Raw genomic sequence first — 25,157 nt, 5'->3', positions numbered from 1 at the left:
ATGGATCAGTCTCAGTGTTAGACAGTGGTTTAAGATGGATCAGTCTCAGTGTTAGACAGTAGTTAGAGATGGATCAGTCTCAGTGTTAGACAGTGGTTAGAGATGGATCAGTCTCAGTGTTAGACAGTGGTTAGAGATGGATCAGTCTCAGTGTTAGACAGTGGTTTAAGATGGATCCGTCTCAGTGTTAGACAGTAGTTAGAGATGGATCAGTCTCAGTGTTAGACAGTGGTTAGAGATGGATCAGTCTCAGTGTTAGACAGTGGTTAGAGATGGATCAGTCTCAGTGTTAGACATTGGTTTAAGATGGATCAGTCTCAGTGTTAGACAGTGGTTAGAGATGGATCAGTCTCAGTGTTAGACAGTGGTTTAAGATGGATCAGTCTCAGTGTTAGATAATGGTTAGAGATGGATCAGTCTCAGTGTTAGACAGTGGTTAGAGATGGATCAGTCTCAGTGTTAGTCAGTGGTTAGAGATGGATCAGTCTCAGTGTTAGACATTGGTTTAAGATGGATCAGTCTCAGTGTTAGTCAGTGGTTAGAGATGGATCAGTCTCAGTGTTAGACAGTGGTTTAAGATGGATGTCATCTGTCCCTAATGATCATCACAATCCATCTTGTTGTTATGCTTCTCTCAGCATCTTTACTTTGGCTCTTGTTAGATACAGTTTGAATCTCTTTAAAAACAAGTTATATATCCTGTTTTATAAATCATTAGATATAAACACCCATAGTGTCAATAGGATGGAATGTATTGGAACGTGTAGATTTTAGGACATTGATATTTGTGGATTATACACCAATGATGGAGATGACCTCCAGACATGAGTGTAATGTAGTTATCTTTCCACCAGAGAGAGCTCAAGCAGTGTGTGTGTGTGTGTGTGTGTGTGTGTGTGTGTGTGTGTGTGTGTGTGTGTGTGTGTGTGTGTGTGTGTGTGTGTGTGTGTGTGTGTGTGTGTGTGTGTGTGTGTGTGTGTGTGTGTGTGTGTGTGTGTGTGTGTGTGTGTGTGTGTGTGTGTGTGTGTGTGTGTGTGTGTGTGTGTGTGTGTGTGTGCGTGCGTGCGTGCGTGCAATAGAGCACTTTCAGTAACGAGCAAAAACTGAGATTGTGTTTTGCATAAATGTGATTATGCGTTTTGCATAGTTTTTGAGTGAAATATCCCTTTACAACACTGAACGAAATAGAACTTTAGGAAGGTCAGGCTACGAGATAGCAGGCTGGACACACTCACACACAAACACACACATACAGTAGGTGATGTGTGTGGAGGTAACGAGTGGCATCCATTTTAGGGAAACTGCTTCATTGCAACAACACTACCAATCTTTCTGCCTGAGCAATTTATCCTTCATACAACAGTGCACATGCTAATAGGAATATATTTTAGGGATTGGACATTTGGGTCTGTGTGTTGAGCTGGCTATGGGTTCACCGTATGGTCATTCAACAGGGTCTCTCCAAACTGAACTCCTGTCACCTTGGGGTGAAGTTGAACCTAGATGCTGATCTTGGATCAGTTTTGCACTTCACCCCAGAGCTCAACCTGGTGGAAAGATTGGGAATATTTGTAAAGTGTCAGCAGAGCTGAAAGTATTGATCTCTCTGCTCAAATCCTCTCTGTGGCTGTGCCAGGGCGTTGAGCTGATCTGTCCCTAAACTTTCCTAATCACGCTCTCTTTCTCACTCTCCCCCTCTCTCACTCTTTTCTTCTCTCTCTTTCCCTCTGTCTCTCTCTCTCTCTTTTCCCCTCTCCCTCACTCTTTTCCTCTCTCTTTCTCTCTCTCTCTCTCTCTCTCTCTCTCTCTCTCTCTCTCTCTCTCTCTCTCTCTCTCTCTATCCCTCTTTTCTGCTCTCTTCAACTCTCTGCCCTCTTCAGCACCTTGGAGACGACCTTCGACAGCACAGTGACCACAGAGGTCAACGGGCGGAGCATTACCAGTCGCTCCGCCCCCATGACCTCCTGGCGCCTCGGCCAATCAGCCCCAAGCCCCCGCCTACAAGCAGGCGACGCCCCTTCTATGCCCAGTACCTACACCACAGTCCCACCACCTCGAACGGGTGCCAGCACAGGTGGCGCCACTGGGCGGTACGGTCACTCGGACTCCTCCCGGTTTGTGTACAGTGCCCCCCTGAGGCGAGCAGCGACGGCAGGGGCGAGAGGGGCCGAGCAGGGGGAGAAGGGAGGAGGGCCGGAGGGGATGCTGGAGATGGACGTGGCAGGGTACATGAGCGACGGAGACATCCTGGGGAAGAACGTCAGGACAGATGACATCACCAGTGGGTAAGCGACTATGCCATAGACAGAATAGAATAGATTCTTTATTGTCCGTTGGTTAGAAGGTAAATGTGTCTTCTGCTTTTCCCAACAACCCCAGACACACACATTCAGGGTCAATCCTGTTATTGAAGAAAAAAATCACAGTTATTGCCAAGGCCTTCGCGATTCTTCCAAATGGAATGGTGAGACAGGAGAACATATGAGGGGCGAAGAAGTTGTGGCTTTCACACAGCTATTGAGCTGCGACGGGAGGAATTCACCATACGTGTACATTCCATACCAACTCTCAATAGTGCGCTGGCTGACACATCGCTCACTGAGAAAGAAATACCCCAGATCTATTGTACATCACTGTGTTAGCCGTTCCTCTGTGGACACTGATAAGTGCTTTTCCCCAACACCCACATGATCTGTGTCCCAGATGGCACGTTATTCCCTATATAGTGCACTACATTTGACCAGGTCTCATAGGGCTCTGGTATAAGGTAGTGCACTATAAAGGGAAGAGGGTGCCATGTGGAACTCATACCTGCATCAGTTCTCCCATCCTATTTGTTCATGTATGAAATTGATTTATTGAACACCACCCGAACGAACCATCCACATTAACTATGATTAAGTTACTGTTGGGGCCAAACGTATAGCACCTAGGGATGAAAAGGGATTAGCTGAATTATGATCCTAATTAGCTTAAACCTAATGTGCTTTCATGTCCTATCAGCCGTCTCTGATTACAACCCTGTAAATGTGTGCGCACACACGTGGGCATGCACACACGCACACACACTCCCAATACACACACACACACACACACACACTCACACTCCCAATACACACACACACGCACACACACTCCCAATACACACACACACACACTCACACTCCCAATACACACAGTCGCAAACACAACCCAGCTTAGTGATGTAGTTTCTTCTTCGTAGGTACCTTACAGACGGTGGTCTTCACCTATACTCACGGAACGTCGGTCGCGCCCCTGACCTGAACACGGCGCTAGAGGTCACCCAGAGGGTGGTCAAGGAGGTGCACGGGGATGCAGACAGGTAAGGGCGTGGCTTCCTCACAACTATTTGGGTTACTGGTGGAGGAGGGTGCAATTTCCCCTAGCTGATGATCTTGGATCGTTATTGCATTTTCTCCAATAACGATTAAGGCTATGATTGGGGGAGGCGAAGCTGATCCTGGATCTGTACCTTTGGGAAACCATAACATGGAGCGTTACTTGTGTTTCTGGACTACAGCTAGTTGTCCAACCCTATAGACTGCATTGAAACCAATGGGAGAAACTGTGGTTTCTTGATTGAAGAATGCGAATAGTTGAGTCAGTTTGTGTTACTGTTTGGGCTGAAGCGAAAGCCTGCTGCATCCACATGGTACGTTGCAGATCAAACTCCACAGTTTCTCTCTAATAGCTTTTCATATTAGCACTGATTTTAGAGATAGCTGTTTTTTTTAAAGGAATGTTTACTAGCAGTGACTGTGATATGTGGTTGTTGAATGCACTGAATGTAAGTCGCTCTGGATAAGAGCGTCTGCTAAATTACCAAGATGCAAATGTAAGACGAGAATGCCCTTCGCCAGAAATGACACGCTCTCCAGTCTCCCAGACAGAGAGAAAGCTGCCGTCGCAAACCGGGCGAAAGAGAAATGTGATTTAATTCTGTCCAGCTGTGATTTGATGACATGCTATCATAGAAGCGGGGAGAGAAGTGAGGAGGTGATGTCACAGCGTGGATATAGGGATTCTGAGAAGACTTAAATGAATGTGTCCTTGGAAGTTTGAAAAATGTCTGTAAATTGGATGCAGTACTCTGCTGGTTACTCTGTGGACTCCCAGATTCATTCAATTATCAGACTCCACGGTTCTAATAAAGCTTCTAATAAAATCTTTGGTTTGATAGTATGTTTAGTTTCCTATCTGTTCTATTATTATTATCATTATTTTTTATGCATTTGTGGTTCTGACTATAATGGAAACTGTCATTATTTGACTGAGGCAAACAGGAGGGACAGAATAAGAGAGGGTCAAATTTATCAAAGAGAAAGGGTCTTGTTGATTTATCAAATAGAGAAAGGGTCTGAGCAGAGTAAATGTCTTGTTGATTTATCAAATAAATGAGAAAGGGTCTGAGCAGAGTAAATGTCTTGTTGATTTATCAAATAGAGAAAGGGTCTGAGCAGAGTAAATGTCTTGTTGATTTATCAAATAGAGAAAGGGTCTGAGCAGAGTAAATGTCTTGTTGATTTATCAAATAGAGAAAGGGTCTGAGCAGAGTAAATGTCTTGTTGATAGAGAAAGGGTCTGAGCAGAGTAAATGTCTTGTTGATTTATCAAATAGAGAAAGGGTCAAGGGTCTGAGCAGAGTAAATGTCTTGTTGATTTATCAAATAGAGAAAGGGTCTGAGCAGAGTAAATGTCTTGTTGATTTATCAAATAGAGAAAGGGTCTGAAGGGTCTGAGCAGAGTAAATGTCTTGTTGATTTATCAAATAGAGAAAGGGTCTGAGCAGAGTAAATGTCTTGTTGATTTATCAAATAGAGAAAGGGTCTGAGCAGAGTAAATGTCTTGTTGATTTATCAAATAGAGAAAGGGTCTGAGCAGAGTAAATGTCTTCTTGTTGATTTATCAAATAGAGATTTAAATGTCTTGTTGAATCAAATAGTCTTGTTGATTTATCAAATAGAGAAAGGGTCTGAGCAGAGGGAGCAGAGTAAATGTCTTGTTGATTTATCAAATAGAGAAAGGGTCTGAACAGAGTAAATGTCTTGTTGATTTATCAAATAGAGAAAGGGTCTGAGCAGAGTAAATGTCTTGTCTTCCTTTGTGTTCCTAGACTTGATCATCAAACGGTTGTTTTGTATACTGGAGGGTTGGAGGTTCTCTGTAGCAGTCAGAGGAGAGAGTCAGATCATATCTGGGACTTTCCAACCGTCAAAGTGGCCGGTCTGAATACAGTATAACCTCTACGCTCGTCACTTTAACTCTCATCTCGCTGTCAGCCTGTCAGCTTCCATCTGGAGGTGAACTGACTGATAGATCCAAGCTAATCGAACGCGTCAGAAGTCCAGACCACACTGCCCACTGTGCTGTCTTCCCTCATACTCCACTTTCACTCATATCGCCTCCAGACCTGGGTTTATATACTATTTGAAATCATTTAAAATATTTGATCTAAGCTTGATTGAGCTTTCCCTGTCATAATAAACCTGCTTCTGGCAGGCAAGAGCAAACACTCAAAGTTTTTGAATGATTTCAAATACTCTCTGAACCCAGGATCCTCCTGCATGTACTAGGCTCTATTCACTACCCCTAACTAATCCATACCTAACTTTAAGATGACAGCGTGACTTTCACTGCAGGACGTAGTTGCATAGTCTGGCACCTCAGGTATAATGGGATATGTAGTCTCTGATCCCATAGACGTGGGAAGGAGGCCAGGTATAGCAGCCTAGATAAGGATCTTTCAGGAGTGAATTACGGAAGGCTGCTTTTTGCCCGAAGGAGGGAGGCTACATCCCCCTGCTCTAATGCTTCCTTCCTGTCTGCCTCAGGATCTGCATCCTAAATGGCACCCTATTCCCTATATAATACACTACTATTGACCAGGCCTCATAGGGCTCTGGTCAAATATACTACACTATATAGGGAATAGGGTGCCATTTGAGATGATTCAGTGTGTGTCAGTGTGTGATTGTAGCGCCTGACATTTCTCAGTCCCACTGACATCTGACGGGCTCTGGGAAGGAAATTCATTTGGGAGCCTCCCGCTCAAATGAGCTAGGCTCTTGTGCAGTCTCCTCTCTCTCTCCCCTCTCTCTCTCTCCCTCTCTCTGTCTCCCTCTCTCTCTCTCTCTCTCTCTCTCTCTCTCTCTCCCTCTCCCTCTCTCTCTCTCTCTCTCTCTCTCTCTCTCTCTCTCTGTCTCTCTCTCTCTCTCTCTCTCTCTCTCTCTCTCTCTCTCTCTCTCTCTCCCTCTCTCTCTCTCTCTCTCTCTCTCTCTCTCTCTCTCTCTCTCTGTCTCTCTCTCTCTCTCTCTCTCTCTCCCTCTCTCTCTCTCTCTCTCTCTCTCTCTCTCTCTCTCTCTCTCTCTCTCTCTCTCTCTCTCTCTCTCTCTCTCTCCTCTCTCTCTCTCTCTCTCTCTCTCTCTCTCTCTCTCTCTCTCTCTCTCTCTCTCTCTCTCTCTCTCTCTCTCTCTCTCTCTCTCTCTCTCTCTCTCTCTCTCTCTCTCTCTCTCTCTCTCTCTCTCTCTCTCTCTCTCTCTCTCTCTCTCTCTCTCTCTCTCTCTCTCTCTCTCTCTCTCTCTCTCTCTCTCTCTCTCTCTCTCTCTCTCTCTCTCTCTCTCTCTCTCTCTTCCACCGTGACGGATACACTCAAATCATTCTCATCCCAAAACTTTTGGAACACCTTGGAACATGCAGAAGTCCATGTTTCCTAAAGCCCCTGCCTAACGTTGCCCAAACTTTCTCTCCTGTCCTCTCGGCATCCAAACTAGTCCTACATGCTGCAGTATCTCTTCTCACGTAGAGAAACTGTGCTCTCTCCACAACAGGAGCATCTTTACGGAGATGGTTGACTATAGGCTTGTTAGAAGCAATGAAGACTTGCCTTGATGCCTGGTGTCCTTTGACCTGGAGTTCCCACTTTCCTCCTCACTGCGTTTTCACAGTCAAAGGTTCGGTAGTTAGCAGTTTACTGTGTGAAAAACTCCATCCTGAAATTCAGCTTTAAACCAACCAAATCAATTTAACATGTTAAACCAATTTAACTTCTCAATTGAAACTTTTGGGCTTGGTTGTTAAACTTGATGGACTGTTTTCCTGGACCCAGATAAAGCCTGGTACCGGATAAATCAATAGAAATACTCTGTAGGGAATCTGAAATTGCTTTTAAGTCCAGGAATAGTCTTAATCTGTGTCCAGGAAAACAAACCGGCACTATTCCACCCAAAATGAGCTTCTATCTTGGGACTAGTCTTCCTTTCCATTGGTCACAGCTCCCTGACAAATTACAAGGCCTAATTGAGAAGGTAAACAGGCCCATCCTCAGCCAGAGACAGAGAGATGGAGAGAGAGAGAGATTTGGAGGAGGTCCTGTAAAAAACAAAAACGTTTTTTTTGCATAAAGAGCTCCGTTGGGGCTCATTACCTTTCATGGTTATGTCTGCTAACCAACGAGTCCCCTGGCAGCTCTCAAGGCAGCGGTATCCGCAACACTACGGAGGCTACCTAGCTAAATCCATCTAAATTAATACTGATTGGGAATGGTAAGTAACATTTGAAGGAAGAGACCATCTGGTGCGGAAACAGTGTGGATTTGTGTTTGGTGTTAAGGAGTTTTTATTAGTTGTTTAGTTTATTAGTTTTTACAGTAGGCTGCCTGACAGTTGGAGTGGATGTGTGCTTGAGTCTATTCAATACTGATGTCATAAATACATATGCCACTAATGCTCAATCGAAAAAGCAATGCATAGTATTTACATGAAGCTGGCTTCGATAGTTGAGCTGGTGATGTGAGGCTCTGGTTTGCTCAGTCGATGTTGCCCTCGTCCTTTGTAGAATCTTCCGGGTCGTCGTGTGAGAGGGTCACGTGGTCTGAGAGGTTCGTCTGACTCTGGAGATTTGTCCGCGTTGGTCAGTGTTCTTGTACTAGTTTTGAGCATATTTTCAGCTGCAGTCTGATATATGCTAGTTTAGTATGCACTTCATCTTTAGGAGATCAATAGTTCAGAGTTCATACCATGTCATGTGTGGAGCAAGCTCTCACGTTTCCTGGTCTGTAGAGTTGAAATTAGAATGATCCCTTTTCAACGTGGGGGACAAGTCCTCCCGTTATTTGGAACTAAGGTGACTTTTCATCACGGGGGCTTTTATTGAAATGTAGAAAAGGGGTTGGTTCATCATTTCCAATCAATGTCTATTCACTTGGCCGTGGCCACTGAGCGAGCATCAGTTTACTTATGAAAACAATTCTCTCATTTAGAAGACTAAATATCACATTACATCATTCGCATCAAATAGTTTCATCTTCACTCATTCATTTTACACAAGAATTAGATGCAAGCCTCATAACTGAGGAACCTGTATAAACAGAGTTAGGGTCATGTGCTGTATTGTCTTTCATGAGATCACAAACATGAAACAGAACGGACCGGGTCGTAGCTGGCTTCTCCACTGACCGTTTACACATTCTCAAATTCTGGGATGTAGTAGAATTTGGCGGGAGAGTTCCTTTGTTCTACTGTGACCCTCTCTCTCCCATATTGCATGGTCAGGGAGAGGAGTCTCTGCAAGGAATTTACGACGTGGTTGTAAAGTCGTAAAACTGCCCCCCCCCTCCCTTCCTAACAGGAGAGGGGACACAGCTTTACAAAGGGCTCATAACCATGCCAATAGCCTCATAAAGAAGAGTCCTATTGAGATGGCACAGTAGCACTGCCAGTCAATGGCCTCATTCTCCTGTTTCATTAGTGTTGAGACTTCTTTAAAAACAATATAGTTAACCTTTATTTTTAACCAGGTAGGCTAGTTGAGAACAAGTTCTCATTTAAAACTGCGACCTGGCCAAGATAAAGCAAAGCAGTTCAACACATACAACAACACAGAGTTGCACATGGAATAAACAAACATACAGTCAATAATACAGTAGAAAGAAAGTCTATATACAGTATGTGCAAATGAGGTAAGATAAGGGAGGTAAGGCAATAAATAGGCCATGGTGGCGAAGTAATTACAATATAGCAATTAAACACTGGAATGGTAGATGTGCAGAAGATGAATGTGCAAGTAGAGATACTGGGGTGCAAAGGAGCAAGATAAATAAATACAGTATGGGATGAGGTAGTTGGATGGGCTGTTTACAGATGGGCTATGAACAGGTGCAGTAATCTGTGAGCTGCTCTGATAGCTGGTGCTTGAAGCTAGTGAGGGAAATATAAGTCTCCAGCTTCAGTGATTTTTGCAGTTCGTTCATCCTCCTGTTTCACCAGTATTGAGACGTCTTGCACCGCCAGACAAGACTCATCCTCCTGTTTCACCAGTACTGAGACGTCTTGCACCGCCAGACAAGACTCATCCTCCTGTTTCACCAGTACTGAGACGTCTTGCACCGCCAGACAAGACTCATCCTCCTGTTTCACCAGTACTGAGACATCTTGCACCGCCAGACAAGACTCATCCTCCTGTTTCACCAGTATTGAGACATCTTGCACCGCCACCCTTTAGACCTTTGTTAGCAGCTAGCTCTGTTAATGCCCTGAGGCTGCAGCAAAACTTGCGTCAAAGGAGACGGCCGTCAGAACAAAGCCTCTATTCACTTTCAAGGTGATTCACATGAAAGAGAAAGGTCTTGAGTCAATCCTTGAGCCAAAGTGAAGGATAATCATTCCAAGCCTTTCTCACCTTCTCTGAGGAGAATGTTGGATTCTGACACGGTCATTTTATGTACTGGCCTTCAGCATTTGTTATGGAAAATGTGATGGAAGAATGGCTACAAATTTGGTTCTGATGCTGTTACAATCTGAAATTCCACCTCCAGGAACAGATGCCTAAGCAAGTGATGCATTTCCGCCTAAACGGTGTTGCCAGTCTGCAGTAGACACAATAACTAGTCAAACTGTGGCTTTCTACATCCACTCTCATGATCTGGCAATATGAAACAGTTGTGACTTATACTCTGGCTAAAAGCCCATCTAAAAATAGCCCAACTCATGCATCATAAATGAGTGTGTGCTCATTGCTCTACTGTCAGGCGAGGCCGTCGAGGCACAAGCGGGTGTGTTTTGACACGACAGCCTCCTGATTCTCAGCACAGGCATGAATAAGTAAAGGGCTCTGCTTTTAGTGTCTCTGTGTCTCTAAGTCTATCCCTCTGCTGCCTACATGGAGCCAGCTAGAAGGCCGGACTTGTGATGGCAGCTGGCTCTGCACTTTCCTGTTTGAAAAGGATTGGTGTGTGTGTGTGTGTGTGTGTGTGTGTGTGTGTGTGTGTGTGTGTGTGTGTGTGTGTGTGTGTGTGTGTGTGTGTGTGTGTGTGTGTGTGTGTGTGTGTGTGTGTGTGTGTGTGTGTGTGTGTGTGTGTGTGTGTGTGTGTGTGTGTGTGTGTGTGTGTGTGTGTGTGTGCGCGGCTGTGTTGTGAAACAGCAGACACACACTGATCCAGACAGGAGGGAGCGGTTGTGGTATCACTTCATGGCTCTGCAGTGCTGACGTAAGCAGGACAGGGGATGGTTTTTGCAGAGTCATTGACAAAGCCAGTTATTATATAAGGGTTGTGCTTCTGGTACAGTTCATGTGCACTAAAGCAACCACTAAGGGTACCACTAAGGGCAACACTAAGGGGACCACTTGAAAGGAAAGTGTCCTTGCTCACAACCTGAAGTTGTTATTTGTAGGACTTTCCGTTTTTGCAGTCAGTTCTAAAATACTTTACTGCAATGCCCAAAACAGTACCTGCTGTGTCAGAAAACGTGCTTTCAAGTAATGTTGGAAGATGTTTCATTGTAGATATCGGTGTCCTGCTGTGTGTGTGTGCCGTCTCTTAGAAATGGAAAAAGCACTGTTTCCTCATTGCATACACGAATGATCTATTTGTTTACCATGGCTCAGAGTGAAACAATGTTTTACTTTGAAACTCTGTGTTTCTGGCATTTCTTATGCACTGGTATTGGTCCTAGTTTCTCTGGCATTCCCCATTCAGAAAACTGTATTCATCATTAACCAGAGTAATATTCTCCTGGGGAGGAAGGGCCTGTCATGAACCCATTGACCGTACTAATTAAAGTCTAAATAATTTAGTAGAGTCAATGGTGTAAGGAATGGGCACAGATTGTCACATATATGTATTCTGGTCCTACTGTAGGAGGGGGATATTATCTCTCATCAGGATGGGGTATCATCTCTCATCAGGATGATGTATCATCTCTCATTAGGATGATGTATCATCTCTCATTAGGATGATGTATCATCTCCCATCAGGATGGGGTATCATCTCTCATCAGGATGGGGTATCATCTCTCATCAGGATGATGTATCATCTCTCATTAGGATGATGTATCATCTCTCATTAGGATGATGTATCATCTCCCATCAGGATGGGGTATCATCTCTCATCAGGATGGGGTATCATCTCTCATCAGGATGGGGTATCATCTCTCATCAGGATGATGTATCATCTCTCATTAGGATGGGGTATCATCTCTCATCAGGATGGGGTATCATCTCTCATCAGGATGGGGTATCATCTCCCATCAGGATGGGGTATCATCTCTCATCAGGATGGGGTATCTGCTCTCATCAGGATGGGGTATCATCCCCCATCAGGATGGGGTATCATCTCTCATCAGGATGGGGTATCATCTCCCATCAGGATGGGGTATCATCTCCCATCAGGATGGGGTATCATCTCTCATCAGGATGGGGTATCTGCTCCCATTAGGATGGGGTATCATCTCTCATCAGGATGGGGTATCTGCTCTCATCAGGATGGGGTATCATCCCCCATCAGGATGGGGTATCATCTCCCATCAGGATGGGGTATCATCTCTCATCAGGATGGGGTATCATCTCCCATCAGGATGGGGTATCATCTCTCATCAGGATGGGGTATCATCTCTCACCAGGATGGGGTATCATCTCGTATCAGGATGGGGTATCATCTCCCATCAGGATGGGGTATCATCTCTCATCAGGATGGGGTATCATCTCCCATCAGGATGGGGTATCATCTCTCATCAGGATGGGGTATCATCTCTCATCAGGATGGGGTATCATCTCTCATCAGGATGGGGTATCATCTCCCATCAGGATGGGGTATCATCTCTCATCAGGATGGGGTATCATCTCTCATCAGGATGGGGTATCATCTCTCACCAGGATGGGGTATCATCTCGTATCAGGATGGGGTATCATCTCTCATCAGGATGGGGTATCATCTCTCACCAGGATGATGTATCATCTCTCATCAGGATGGGGTATCATCTCCCATCAGGATGGGGTATCATCTCCCATCAGGATGGGGTATCATCTCTCATCAGGAAGATGTATCATCTCCCATCAGGATGGGGTATCATCTCCCATCAGGATGGGGTATCATCTCTCATCAGGAAGATGTATCATCTCCCATCAGGATGGGGTATCATCTCCCATCAGGATGGGGTATCATCTCCCATCAGGATAGGGCATCCTACTGTATGATATAGGGGTCTATTAGAAAACCTGTGCAAAATATGAATGTTTAAATAGTTTGTCGGTAAGTGTGGCTCAGTTAGTTGAGCGCAGCGCTTGCCCTGCCAGGATCATGGGTTTTATCCCGCTGGGCCCACCCATATATAACATGTATGCACGCGTAACTGTGGATGAAAGCGTCTGCTAAGTGTCATGTATTACAGCCAGTATTCGGCTCAGTTTAGAAGGTCAAGGATTTGTCCGACCCCACCAAGGTGATTGGACTTATGGTAGACGATAGGTTATTTTGTGTTTATGCACAATATCTTTTGTGGTTATGCCCACTATCTTTCCCCTCACGTAGGCCGACGGTGTTTATGCGATTCATCCACTAGGCAAAACCCTGACAGGTAGCCTCTCTGTGGCCAGATGTCCTCTCCTCTCTCCCAGTAGACACATCAGAGGATCAGTGGTGCGGTCAACCCTGTCTGGCACCAGGGAGGGGGGGGGGGACAGGTAGTGTTCCCCCCCAGAGGGCTTCGTATCCTGGATCATCCATCCACCTGCCCCTGTGTCTGGCTGGACCCTGTACCCCTCGGATCAGAGCCTGAGGGTGAAGGAGGTTGTGGGTAAAGACACATGCTGGGAGGGGCAAGACATGGTTGTCTGCTTCCCTGATGGATGACTGCAAATGATTGCACTGCTGGGTGTGTGTGTCCTGTTTCCTGGGGGTGTTGGAGTTATGGGAAGAGGAACATGTGATAGGAGGGATTCATAGTAGGGGGGAATAAGGTTGAGATAAGAGCATCTTAATGTATTTATTTATACTTGTCATAATGTATATCAGGTCATATGTGAAGACATTTTTGGCAGATGTATCAACAGGTAGCATCAACAGGTAGCATCAACAGGTAGCATCAACAGGTAGCATCAACAGGTAGCAACAACAGGTAGCATCAACAGGTAGCATCAACAGGTAGCATCAACAGGTAGCATCAACAGGTAGCATCAACAGGTAGCATCAACAGAGAGCACCAACAGAGAGCACCAACAGAGACCATAAGCTATAGGACATGGTACCATGACAGCATCTAGTTATCAGCATCTAGTTAACACAAACACATACAAACACAGACAAACACACACGCACAAACACACACGCACAAACACACACATTCACAAACACACACGCACAAACACACACATTCACAAACACACACACACAAAACGAGGGGGGAACGGGGTGATTCCTTGTTTATTTTGGATGCCAGATCTAGTATATCCAATCTACGTCTGAGGAAAGGTGCTCAACAAGGAACAGATATAGCAATGCATGTGAATTGTGTTCAGTACAGTGAGATAACGTAGCGTAGCATTTTCCCCATTACCAGAAGCAGCTGCTCTTTCTCGGTTTTCTAATGTTATGGAGACTGGAAAGTTGTAATTAATAACTGGTGTTTGTTGTTTCTCGATGCAGAGCCTAAGATCTGAAAGGAAGAAAGAGAGAGTCGCAGCTTGCAAGAGTTATAATGATTGCAGTGCAGGTGCCTGGGAGATGCCCTTGAGAATGCGGTACAAGCGAGAACTTGGAAAAAAAGTTTACATCCTGGGAGTTACAGCTGAGAGGCACTGCATACAAAGGCATTGGTTATTTCCAAATGGATACATGCTGGAGCCAAATGCTCCGGGGTGACTAGGATCAGATTCCCCTCCCCAATCTTAATCTTAATCAAAAGTAGGGGGAAATTCCAAACTGACCCAAGATCAGCGTCTTATGGCAACTTCACCCTACACCGAGCCAAATACTTGTCAAGGCTGACACAACACCTCAAGAGACGGTAGAAGTTTGAGGACAAACGAGCTCCACTGAAACAAAGTACATCAACACAGACTAGTGCTGTCATGCCTCATTATTTAGAAAGGCAGGGTATTGACAGGAAGGCAGCTACTCTGTGACTAAATGCCTCAGCTCAGATCGATGCCGAGTCATGAATGATGGCTAATATGGCCGCCGCCAAACACAGGGCGGTGACAAAGAATCGTCCCAGTGAGTTTGTCTGGCAACAAGGATTGATTTCCGTGCAGGGTAAAGGTGTCCATATTAGGAAAGAGTCACACATCCATGGATGTGACTCAGGCACAACTTCCATGGATGTGGGACTGTCCTAATATGGATACCATACAGGGCTGTGTTTCTCCACCACAGGGATAAACGAACAGAATGATCATTAGCCTCAAGACTCATTCCCTATTATAATCAGCTGATGATGTGTTTTGTGTGTTAAGCAGTGGAGGGCGGCCCGAGTTTCTGAAGCTAGAGATTCCTTTTTGTTGATACTATATTGCCGGGTGATTCAGAGAAGTAGGCCAGAGACAACCACAGAGGGCTGTGGTGGTTGAATGGTAATAGAGGCTTGTTGTTGCCAGCCTTTTTCTGGGAAGTTCTGTGTGATGTGAAATCATGGGTCTGAAAGAAATATTACCTGGGATGATTGAATTTAATCTTTTTATAAGAATGAATGAAAGTCACATTATTAATAATTCAATTGACTGCCGCGCTGCCTGGCTCTGTTGTGGATTATACAAATGTAATCATATTAAATGATGCATGCTATTGCATAATTACAGCGATAAAAAATGTATGAGTCTACATGGGCCTCGGTTGTTTCGATCAAAGACGCCAATCATTAATTCCATAAACAAGATCCAGAATTTGCAGAAGACTAGAGATGAAGTTTGAGGATGATCATGGATAGATTGTGTGCTGTCATATTGTAATGCCTAACCTCTAGCTCATTCACCATGAATACTGTAGCACAGTTGAAGAAAATGCATACATGGTAGACTTGTCCATATAGAAATATTGATCTCTAGTTTACACCTAATTATGACTGATCCAATCCTCACACATATTTCCTGGGTGGCCACAGTAATTATGGTTTTTGAATGAAAGAATGAATGAATGGAGAATTGGATTTGTCACAAGCGTAAGACACAATAGAGATACACCTCTTTAATCTGGTGCCCCACATAGAGAGGTGGAATACCATTATCCTAGAGAGGAGAGGATCCAGGTTGTGCTGTGCCAGTACAGGGGATCAGACCCAGCGTGGGGAGCTGGGGACTGGGAGCTGGAGGCTGGGAGCTGGGGACTGGGAGCTGGGGGCTGGGAGCTGGGAGCTGGGGGCTGGGAGCTGGGAGCTGGGGACTGGGAGCTGGAGGCTGGGGGCTGGGAGCTGGGGACTGGGAGCTAGGGACTGGGAGCTGGGAGTTGGGGACTGGGAGCTGGGAGCTGGGAGCTGGGAGCTGGGAGCTGGGAGCTGGGGACTGGGGGCTGGGAGCTGGGACTGGGTGCTGGTGACTGGGGGCTGGGAGCTGGGGACTGGGGGCTGGGAGCTGGGGACTGGGAGCTGGGGACTGGGAGCTGGGGACTGGGAGCTGGGGCTGAGGACTGGGAGCTGGGGACTGGGAGCTGGGGACTGGGAGCTGGGGACTGGGAGCTGGGGGCTGGGAGCTTACAGTGGTAGCGTTAGTGGTGGCGCCAGCAAGCGTGCCACAGAAGGCAGGGGCAGACAGCTGGGTGACCCTTGAGGATGCCAGACGGTGCCAGCCACCCCATTTGAGCCAAGCATTGTGGGAAGCATAAAGTAGTGTCTTTCTGGCTCTTGGGAAGTGAGACAAAGTGATATAGTAGCTGGTGTCTTGTTTCTCTGGAGATGCAGAGACATTTTATTCATACTGCGACTCTGCCATGTTGTAATCTATAGCCTTGAGGCAGCAGAACAGAGAATAGTCTGTCTGTCTAATCCACACCAGAGAAAGGATGAGAACTGTGCACGGCATGCTGCTGTCATCTGGACTGGCTGTGTTGTACTGTAGTCTGCAGCTTGTGTTGTTGGACTGAGCTCATGTGGTGTTGTTTTGTTTGGCCCCTGACTGGCACTGCTGGCTGGTAAAAGCCATCTGCACTGCAGCAGCGATCAAGCCCTGTCTTGTACAAACCAAACCCTGTCTTGTGCAAACCAAGCCCTGTCTTGTGCAAACCAAGCCCTGTCTTGTCCAAACCAAGCCCTGTCTTGTGCAAACCAAGCCCTGTCTTGTGCAAACCAAGCCCTGTCTTGTGCAAACCAAGCCCTGTCTTGTGAAAACCAAGCCCTGTCTTGTCCAAACCAAGCCATATCTTGTGCAAACCAAGCCCTGTATTGTGCCAACCAAGCCCTGTCTTGTGCAAACCAAGCCCTGTCTTGTGCAAACCAAGCCCTGTCTTGTGCAAACCAAGCCCTGTATTGTGCAAACCAAGCCCTGTCGTGTGCAAACCAAGCCCTGTCTTGTACAAACCAAGCCCTGTCTTGTGCAAACCAAGCCCTGTCTTGTACAAACCAAGCCCTGTCTTGTGCAAACCAAGCCCTGTCGTGTGCAAACCAAGCCCTGTCTTGTGCAAACCAAGCCAGGCAGAGGAGCAGTGACATGCCGCTGTCTATTTCCTCAAGGCATGTCTCATTCCCAGCATCTGCAAAATAACTATTTAATTGAGTTGAACACTGTTCAATTAGATTCTACTGGCAGTGACAGCCATTATGTTTATCAAATACTTGGTTTTCAAGGCTAATCTAAAAAATGACATATTGAAACAATGTCAATCACATTGCCCTCTAAAGCCAATGCTCATAATGACTTCCATTTAGTCTGAATCCCCATCAGACTCATTCTGTGGTTAGGAAACAAGCCTTGTGAATAATGTCTAGAGATTCATCTATATCGACAGCCTGCCTGACTGCATGCCTCACCTATTATATATGAGTTCATTTCCTTTCAAGGCTTCTCAGACAAACAGCACACAGTTTGCTCACTCTGCTTCCAGGAAGGGGTTCTGTTGTTGTCTCATCCTGAGGCTACTAGATTCATCCCCCTTTCTCTCCATCCTGCTGCAATTAACCCCTCGTGGTCCAGCGCTGGCTCTTATTGGTCTGCGTGGCGTCTCTTGGCGATTAAGTGGGTGGCGGGCGGATCCTAACGGGAGGGAGGGGAATAGAGGGGAGGAGGGGTTTTGCGGAGCGATGGGGTAGGTGTCCCTCCACTCTCTGTAACTATCCGAGTGCAGTCGTGTCACAGCTAGCTGTACAGCCAGCCAGGGCAGGTGGGCTGGGCTCCTGACTCTAGTTAGGGTGCTATAGTCAGTCAGCCAACCAGGGAAGGAGCCAGGCAGGGAAGGAGAGCCTCAGCCAGCCAGTCGGTCCCTGTAGCAACAGACAGCCATAATCCATCCATCCTTCCCAGAGAGGTGAGTGGGAGTCAGCTGGCTCCAACGCTTTACCCCCCCCCCCCTTCACACACACACACACACACACACACACACACACACACACACACACACACACACACACACACACACACACACACACACACACACACACACACACACACACACACACACACACACACACACACACACACACACACACACAAACACACGCTATTGATTGCTGTTCGTTTGGTGTGCTCTCTCAGACCAGTAGGGAATGACTTATACTGATGGGACAGTTTACAGTTTGGCTTTGGCTAAGCTGGATGAGCCTGCTGGTTAAGAGAGAGGGAAAACATTGATTAAGGTCATTTAGCACGGCATGTTTTCTGACGTGTAATTGCGAGAGCCTCGGGGCTCAATAGCATTAGGCTAGGATTACAGGACGGACTAACACGGCTAGAGCACTTTGAAAGCAGTTTCTTTGAAAGTGTCCCCATTATGGCGTCGACGTGTGTCTCACAATTCACTTCACCCAACACTGCTCTAAACCGTGTTCAGCCTTTTATTCTCTTTGTTTTGAGATGGAATGGGTGTCACAGATTGATCCTGAGGGTATTTCATGGTATTAAGCGAATGAGTGTCATGGTATTAAGCGAATGAGTGTCATGGTATTAAGCGAATGGGTGTCATGGTATTTCATGGTATTAAGCGAATGGGTGTCATGGTATTTCATGGTATTAAGCGAATGAGTGTCATGGTATTTCATGGTATTAAGCGAATGGGTGTCATGGTATTTCATGGTATTAAGCGAATGGGTGTCATGGTATTTCATGGTATTAAGCGAATGGGTGTCATGGTATTTCATGGTATTAATGCATGGTAATGGGTGTCATGGTATTTCATGGTATTAAGCGAATGGGTGTCATGGTATTTCATGGTATTAAGCGAATGGGTGTCATGGTATTTCATGGTATTAAGCGAATGGGTGTCATGGTATTTCATGGTATTAAGCGAATGGGTGTCATGGTATTTCATGGTATTAAGCGAATGGGTGTCATGGTATTTCATGGTATTAAGCGAATGGGTGTCATGGTATTTCATGGTATTAAGCGAATGGGTGTCATGGTATTTCATGGTATTAAGCGAATGGGTGTCATGGTATTTCATGGTATTAAGCGAATGGGTGTCATGGTATTTCATGGTATTAAGCGAATGGGTGTCATGGTATTTCATGTCAATGGGTGTCATTTTTCATGGTATTAAAATGGGTGTTGGTATTTCATGGTATTAAGCGAATGGGTGTCATGGTATTTCATGGTATTAACAATTGTCATGGTATTTCATGGTATTAAGCGAATGGGTGTCATGGTATTTGGGTGTCATGGTATTTCATGGTATTAAGCGAATGGGTGTCATGGTATTTCATGGTATTAAGCGAATGGGTGTCATGGTATTTCATGGTATTAATGGGGTGTCATGGTATTTCATTAAGGAATGGGTGTCATTATTTCATGAATGGGTGTCATGGTATTTCATGGTATTAAGCGAATGGGTGTCATGGTATTTCATGGTATTAAGCGAATGGGTGTCATGGTATTTCATGGTATTAAGCGAATGGGTGTCATGGTATTTCATGGTATTAAGCGAATGGGTGTCATGGTATTTCATGGTATTAAGCGAATGGGTGTCATGGTATTTCATGGTATTAAGCGAATGGGTGTCATGGTATTTCATGGTATTAAGCGAATGGGTGTCATGGTATTTCATGGTATTACGAATGGGTGTCATGGTATTTCATGGTATTTCATGGGTGTCATGGTATTTCATGGTATTAAGCGAATGGGTGTCATGGTATTTCATGGTATTAAGCGAATGGGTGTCATGGTATTTCATGGTATTAAGCGAATGGGTGTCAACTAAAAAATGACTGTTTATCTCTTTGGATTTATCGTCTTAACATTTTCATGATTCTTCTGAAGGAACGGTGATGAGGTCTTTGATTTATACATACGGTCACTTTCAATTTAGCATTGAAGACAAACCGTTTATGAAAACACCTCAGGGCGTACTCCACCTCTCAACAGAGTCTCTGTGGCTGCATTTAGAACGCAAACAGTTCTTTACAAAAGGCGCCAAATGAAAGAACTGTGTGGATGAATGTGCTTGTCATTGTGTTGAGAAATGCGGAGGGAACACATCACTGTATCTTCTTATTGTGAGAGTCTGGGTGATGTGTGAGAGTCTGGGTGATGTGTGAGAGTCTGGGTGATGTGTGAGAGTCTGGGTGATGTGTGAGAGTCTGGGTGATGTGTGAGAGTCTGGGTGATGTGTGAGAGTCTGGGTGATGTGTGAGAGTCTGGGTGATGTGTGAGAGTCTGGGTGATGTGTGAGAGTCTGGGTGATGTGTGAGAGTCTGATGGTGATGTGTGGGAGTCTGGGTGATGTGTGAGAGTCTGGGTGATGTGTGGGAGTCTGGGTGATGTGTGGGAGTCTGGGTGATGTGTGAGAGTCTGGGTGATGTGTGAGAGTCTGGGTGATGTGTGAGTCTGGGTGATGTTACACAGAGTCTGGGAGAAAGGGTCAGAGTCTGGGTGATGTGTGGGAGTCTGGGTGATGTGTGGGAGTCTGGGTGATGTGTGAGAGTCTGGGTGATGTGTGAGAGTCTGGGTGATGTGTGAGAGTCTGGGTGATGTGTTCTAGAGTCTGGGTGATGTGTGAAATCGTCTGGGTGATTTTCTGTTCGGAGTCTGGGTGATGTGCATGGAGTCTGGGTGATGGATGGGAGTCTGGGTGATGTTTGGGAGTCTGGGTGATGTGTGAACAGTCTGGGTGATGTTGTTATTAAACCTGAGGGAAATGTGTTACACAAGAAGTCCTCAGAAAAGGGTCACATGCTACTGGGTGCAGGTCAAGTATTCACACACATGTGGTACTTTCTGAAAAGACATCCATTCCTCTGTTATTTTCTGTATTACAGAGTCTTTACAGTCGTCCGTTCTATATGCTGCAAATAGCATTGAAATTTTGGATATGTTTTTTCTCCTTACGTCAGCAACACTTACAGTATTGAATATTGCATGAGACGCTGTTTGCATGGATGAGAGGAGCCATTTCATTGCACTCTATGTTTGGAAAGTTGTATACGTGCCCCAATGCATAGTAGTAAACACAAGCATCAATACTAGACACTGCCAGTTGTTTATTTTCCTGATATGAAATGTAGCACGTCAAGAGAAAAGGCTTCTGGGTTTACAGGAAGTATTCAGTGTGTATTGTGACTTTCCTAAAGGTTATTTTCTGGATTATTTGTATACTGGATATGATATATTGTATACTGTACCAGTCAGTAGTTTATTTTCTGGATATGATATATTGTATACTGTACCAGTCAGTAGTTTATTTTCTGGATATGATATATTGTATACTGTACCAGTCAGTAGTTTATTTTCTGGATATGATATATTGTATACTGTACCAGTCAGTAGTTTATTTTCTGGATATGATATATTGTATACTGTACCAGTCAGTAGTTTATTTTCTGGATATGATATATTGTATACTGTACCAGTCAGTAGTTTATTTTCTGGATATGATATATTGTATACTGTACCAGTCAGTAGTTTATTTTCTGGATATGATATATTGTATACTGTACCAGTCAGTAGGTTATTTTCTGGATATGATTTCTGTACCAGTCATATGATTTTCTGGATATGATATATTGTATACTGTACCAGTCAGTAGTTTATTTTCTGGATATGATATATAGTATACTGTACCAGTCAGTAGTGTATTTTCTGGATATGATATATAGTATACTGTACCAGTCAGTAGTGTATTTTCTGGATATGATATATTGTATACTGTACCAGTCAGTAGTTTATTTTCTGGATATGATATATTGTATACTGTACCAGTCAGTAGTTTATTTTCTGGATATGATATATAGTATACTGTACCAGTCAGTAGTGTATTTTCTGGATATGATATATAGTATACTGTACCAGTCAGTAGTGTATTTTCTGGATATGATATATAGTATACTGTACCAGTCAGTAGTGTATTTTCTGGATATGATATATAGTATACTGTACCAGTCAGTAGTGTATTTTCTGGATATGATATATAGTATACTGTACCAGTCAGTAGTGTATTTTCTGATATGATATATTATATAGTATACTGTACCAGTCAGTAGTTTATTTTCTGGATATGATATATAGTATACTGTACCAGTCAGTAGTGTATTTTCTGGATATGATATATAGTATACTGTACCAGTCAGTAGTGTATTTTCTGGATATGATATATAGTATACTGTACCAGTCAGTAGTTTGGACACGTTCTTTATTTGTTCTGTTTTCTACGTTGTAGAATAATAGTGAAGACATCAGAACTATGAAATAACACATATGGAATCATGTAGTAACCAAAAAAGTGTTAAACAAATCAACATTTCCACCGGTCTAATGTCCATTGCTCGTGTTTCTTGGCCCAAGCAAGTCTCTTCTTCTTATTGGTGTCCTTTAGTAGTGGTTTCTTTGCAGCAATTCGACCATGAAGGCCTGATTCACACAGTCTCGTCTGAACTTTTGATGTTGATGTGTCTGTTACTTGAACTCTGAAGCATTTATTTGGGCTGCAATCTGAGGTGCAGTTAACTCTAATGAACATATCCTCTGCAGCAGAGGTAACTCTGGGTCTCCCTTTCCCGTGGCGGTCCTCATGAGAGCCAGTTTCATCATAGCGCTTGATGGTTTTTGAGACTGCACTTGAAGAAACGTTCAAAGTTCTTGACATTTTCCGTATTGACTGACCTTCATGTCTTAAAGTAATGATGGACTGTCGTCTATCTTTTCTTATTTAAGCTGTTCTTGCCATAATATGTACTTGGAGCAAATAGTCCATAGCATGGACTTTTACCAAATCTTCTGTATACCACCCTTACCTTGTCATAACACAACTGATTGGCTCAAACACATTAAGTTAATTTAACGCATCGTTAACTTTTAAGAAGTCACACCTGTTAATTGAAATGCATTCCAGGTGACTACCTCATGAATCTGTTTGAGAGAATGCCAAGAGTGTGCAAAGTTGTCATCAAGGCAAGGGTGGCTTTGAAGAATCTCAAATATAAAATATATTTTGTTTTGTTTAACACTTTTTTGGTTACTACATGATTCCATATGTTTTATTTGATAGTTTTGATGTCTTATCTAATTTTCTACAATGTAAAAATAAATAAAAAACCCTGAATGAGTAGGTGTGTCCAAATGTTTGACTGGTCCTGTACATGATATACCGCAGGGGGAATCAACATGCTCTACATCTAGCAACATATCGAGACACACAGCGGGACGTACACGTTGTTGTTTATTAAAGAGCTTGTGACTCAAACACCTATACTGTTAGTGTTGACATAGCTTCAGGGCTGTGATAGGGTTATTGGTCATAGCTGTGAGCTCTGTCTGGGGCCGGGCCCCTAGAGATATGGAGAGGCCCCTAGCGTGTGTCGCCCATCCGCAGCTCTGAGGGACTCGCTGCCTGTCAGAGACATCACCGATGATTCCATCAGGGGCTGGTGCCTAGGGATGCACCTCTATTAAATATTCAGCCAATACAGGCATGCTCTCAGGACAGCCCTCAGGGGTCCTCCTGTAAACTGGCCTTGGCTGCACTAAGCTAGACTGAGGTGGGAGAGGAGTTGAATACCTTTAGGTAGTACTGTAGGGTTACTTTACCTGTACTGTATATTAGTTATTACTACATTTGCACACATTGTATATAGATTTTTCTATTGTGTTATTGACTGTACGTTTGTTTATCCCATGTGTAACTCTGTGTTGTTTGTGTCGCACTGCTTTGCTTTATCTTGGCCAGGTCGCAGTTGTAAATGAGAACTTGTTTTCCACTGGCCTACCTGGTTAAATCAAGGTGAACTAAAAAATAAATAAATCAAGTCATCACTATTGCATATCTATAGTGCATGTTGTCGAAGGGTGGGTTTATTCATGAATCAATATAATCAAGTAATAATCGCCCCTGTCCTCCAGTGCTTTATAACAATGTATTGACAATGTAATCAAACCCGGTTTGAGTAACAAAGCCTTTATTCTGAGATGTGTTATCAGTAAATGTCCCTTCTAACATGATGCTTGATTTGTAGGTCACTTTTTGTGAAGTATTATTTGTCTTCCTAACTACTCCTTCTTCTAGCCAAATACAACCATTCTGAATTGCACATTAGAGTCAGTCACTTAATTAAAGCAATTGACTTACCACCACAAAAGAGAAATCAAAAGGGTTAGTTAGCGTTACGATTATAGGCTTATTTTTTCAAGAACAATCCAGATCGCCCCAAGTCTGTGACAGTCAACACGTTCTAACTGGGACAAATTGGGGTGGAAAATAGCAGAGAATTATAATCTTATTTCCCAGCACTTTGTAGACTAATTAATATTACTTTGGATTGTCAGCATTGTGTTAAGAAGACCACCGCAGGAGGGAAGAGGGAATTGTACCCAATGTGTCACAGCTGAGAGTGAGAGAGAGACAATTTACTCACTTTCAGAAAAGAATTTGAAGGCAGTGTAGATTTTAAACAGCCATCTGTTTTAGTTCTGCTCATTAGTGTGGCAGCCAATAATAACACAGGCTAAGTAGCTATTTGGATATCCAAACAGTATCATATGGATAGATAGTCATCACTTGTTATCTGTTAGTCAAGGCTGACACTCTCTCAAGATTTTCATACCATTTCCTTGAAAACCATCCCTGTAAATTTGTGATTTAGACTCAATTTGGGATACGGTATATAAAAGCCATCCCTTCTTCACAGGATATTAGCCTCCCCTCTCTACTCAACCCTCCCAAATAGACAGTGCTACCGTCGATGTTCTGAAAAGTGATGGATTTGGTGGGGCATTGAGAGAATATCAGATAAGAGACTCTTTCCTTTATGTCTGGTCTTCTCTCACAGAAGACTCACCTTATAGATTGATCAGGAGTTTGATGTGTAAGATCGGGCATAAAGGACTATTGACGCTGTACAGTAGTATAGTTTTTATCTCATGAAATGTTTAGTATTTATCTCATGTATTTATTATATTATTAGTAACATAGTATGTACTGTATCTCATGAAATGTTAGAAAGTTTAGGAGCTCTATTTAGTCTTACTATTCTGGCCCGGTTGCCTACGCAGTACGTAGTAATCCAAAGGTATTGATCATCAGAAAGGAGACACGAGTCATCTAAGGGCCGGTCTCTCCCCACTTCCCAAAACGGGGATTTAGGTTCCTCTGAGACGCTGATAGATCCATTCCAAATAGCACCCTATTCCCTTGTACTGCACTACTATGATAACAGTTCCTCTGAGACGCTGATAGATCCGTTCCAAATAGCACCCTATTCCCTTGTACTGCACTACTATGATAACAGTTCCTCTGAGACGCT

General features: G+C 44.2%; 1 protein-coding gene across 1 annotated transcript in view; it reads left to right on the top strand.

Annotated features, from left to right (window-relative positions):
- LOC124018460 (neuron navigator 3-like) overlaps positions 1-25,157 on the top strand; it is a 251,192-nt gene that overhangs the window by 166,772 nt on the left and 59,263 nt on the right. Inside the window, 2 exon segments of the mRNA XM_046333787.1 lie at positions 1,881-2,285; positions 3,224-3,343. Of these exon segments, the coding sequence (XP_046189743.1) occupies positions 1,881-2,285; positions 3,224-3,343 (525 nt within the window).

Source organism: Oncorhynchus gorbuscha, unplaced genomic scaffold, assembly GCF_021184085.1.
Source record: "Oncorhynchus gorbuscha isolate QuinsamMale2020 ecotype Even-year unplaced genomic scaffold, OgorEven_v1.0 Un_scaffold_525, whole genome shotgun sequence".
In the NCBI taxonomy this organism is placed as follows: Eukaryota; Metazoa; Chordata; class Actinopteri; order Salmoniformes; family Salmonidae; genus Oncorhynchus; species Oncorhynchus gorbuscha.
Note: the sequence above shows the minus strand (reverse complement) of the source record. Positions and strands in the feature narration are given on the sequence as shown.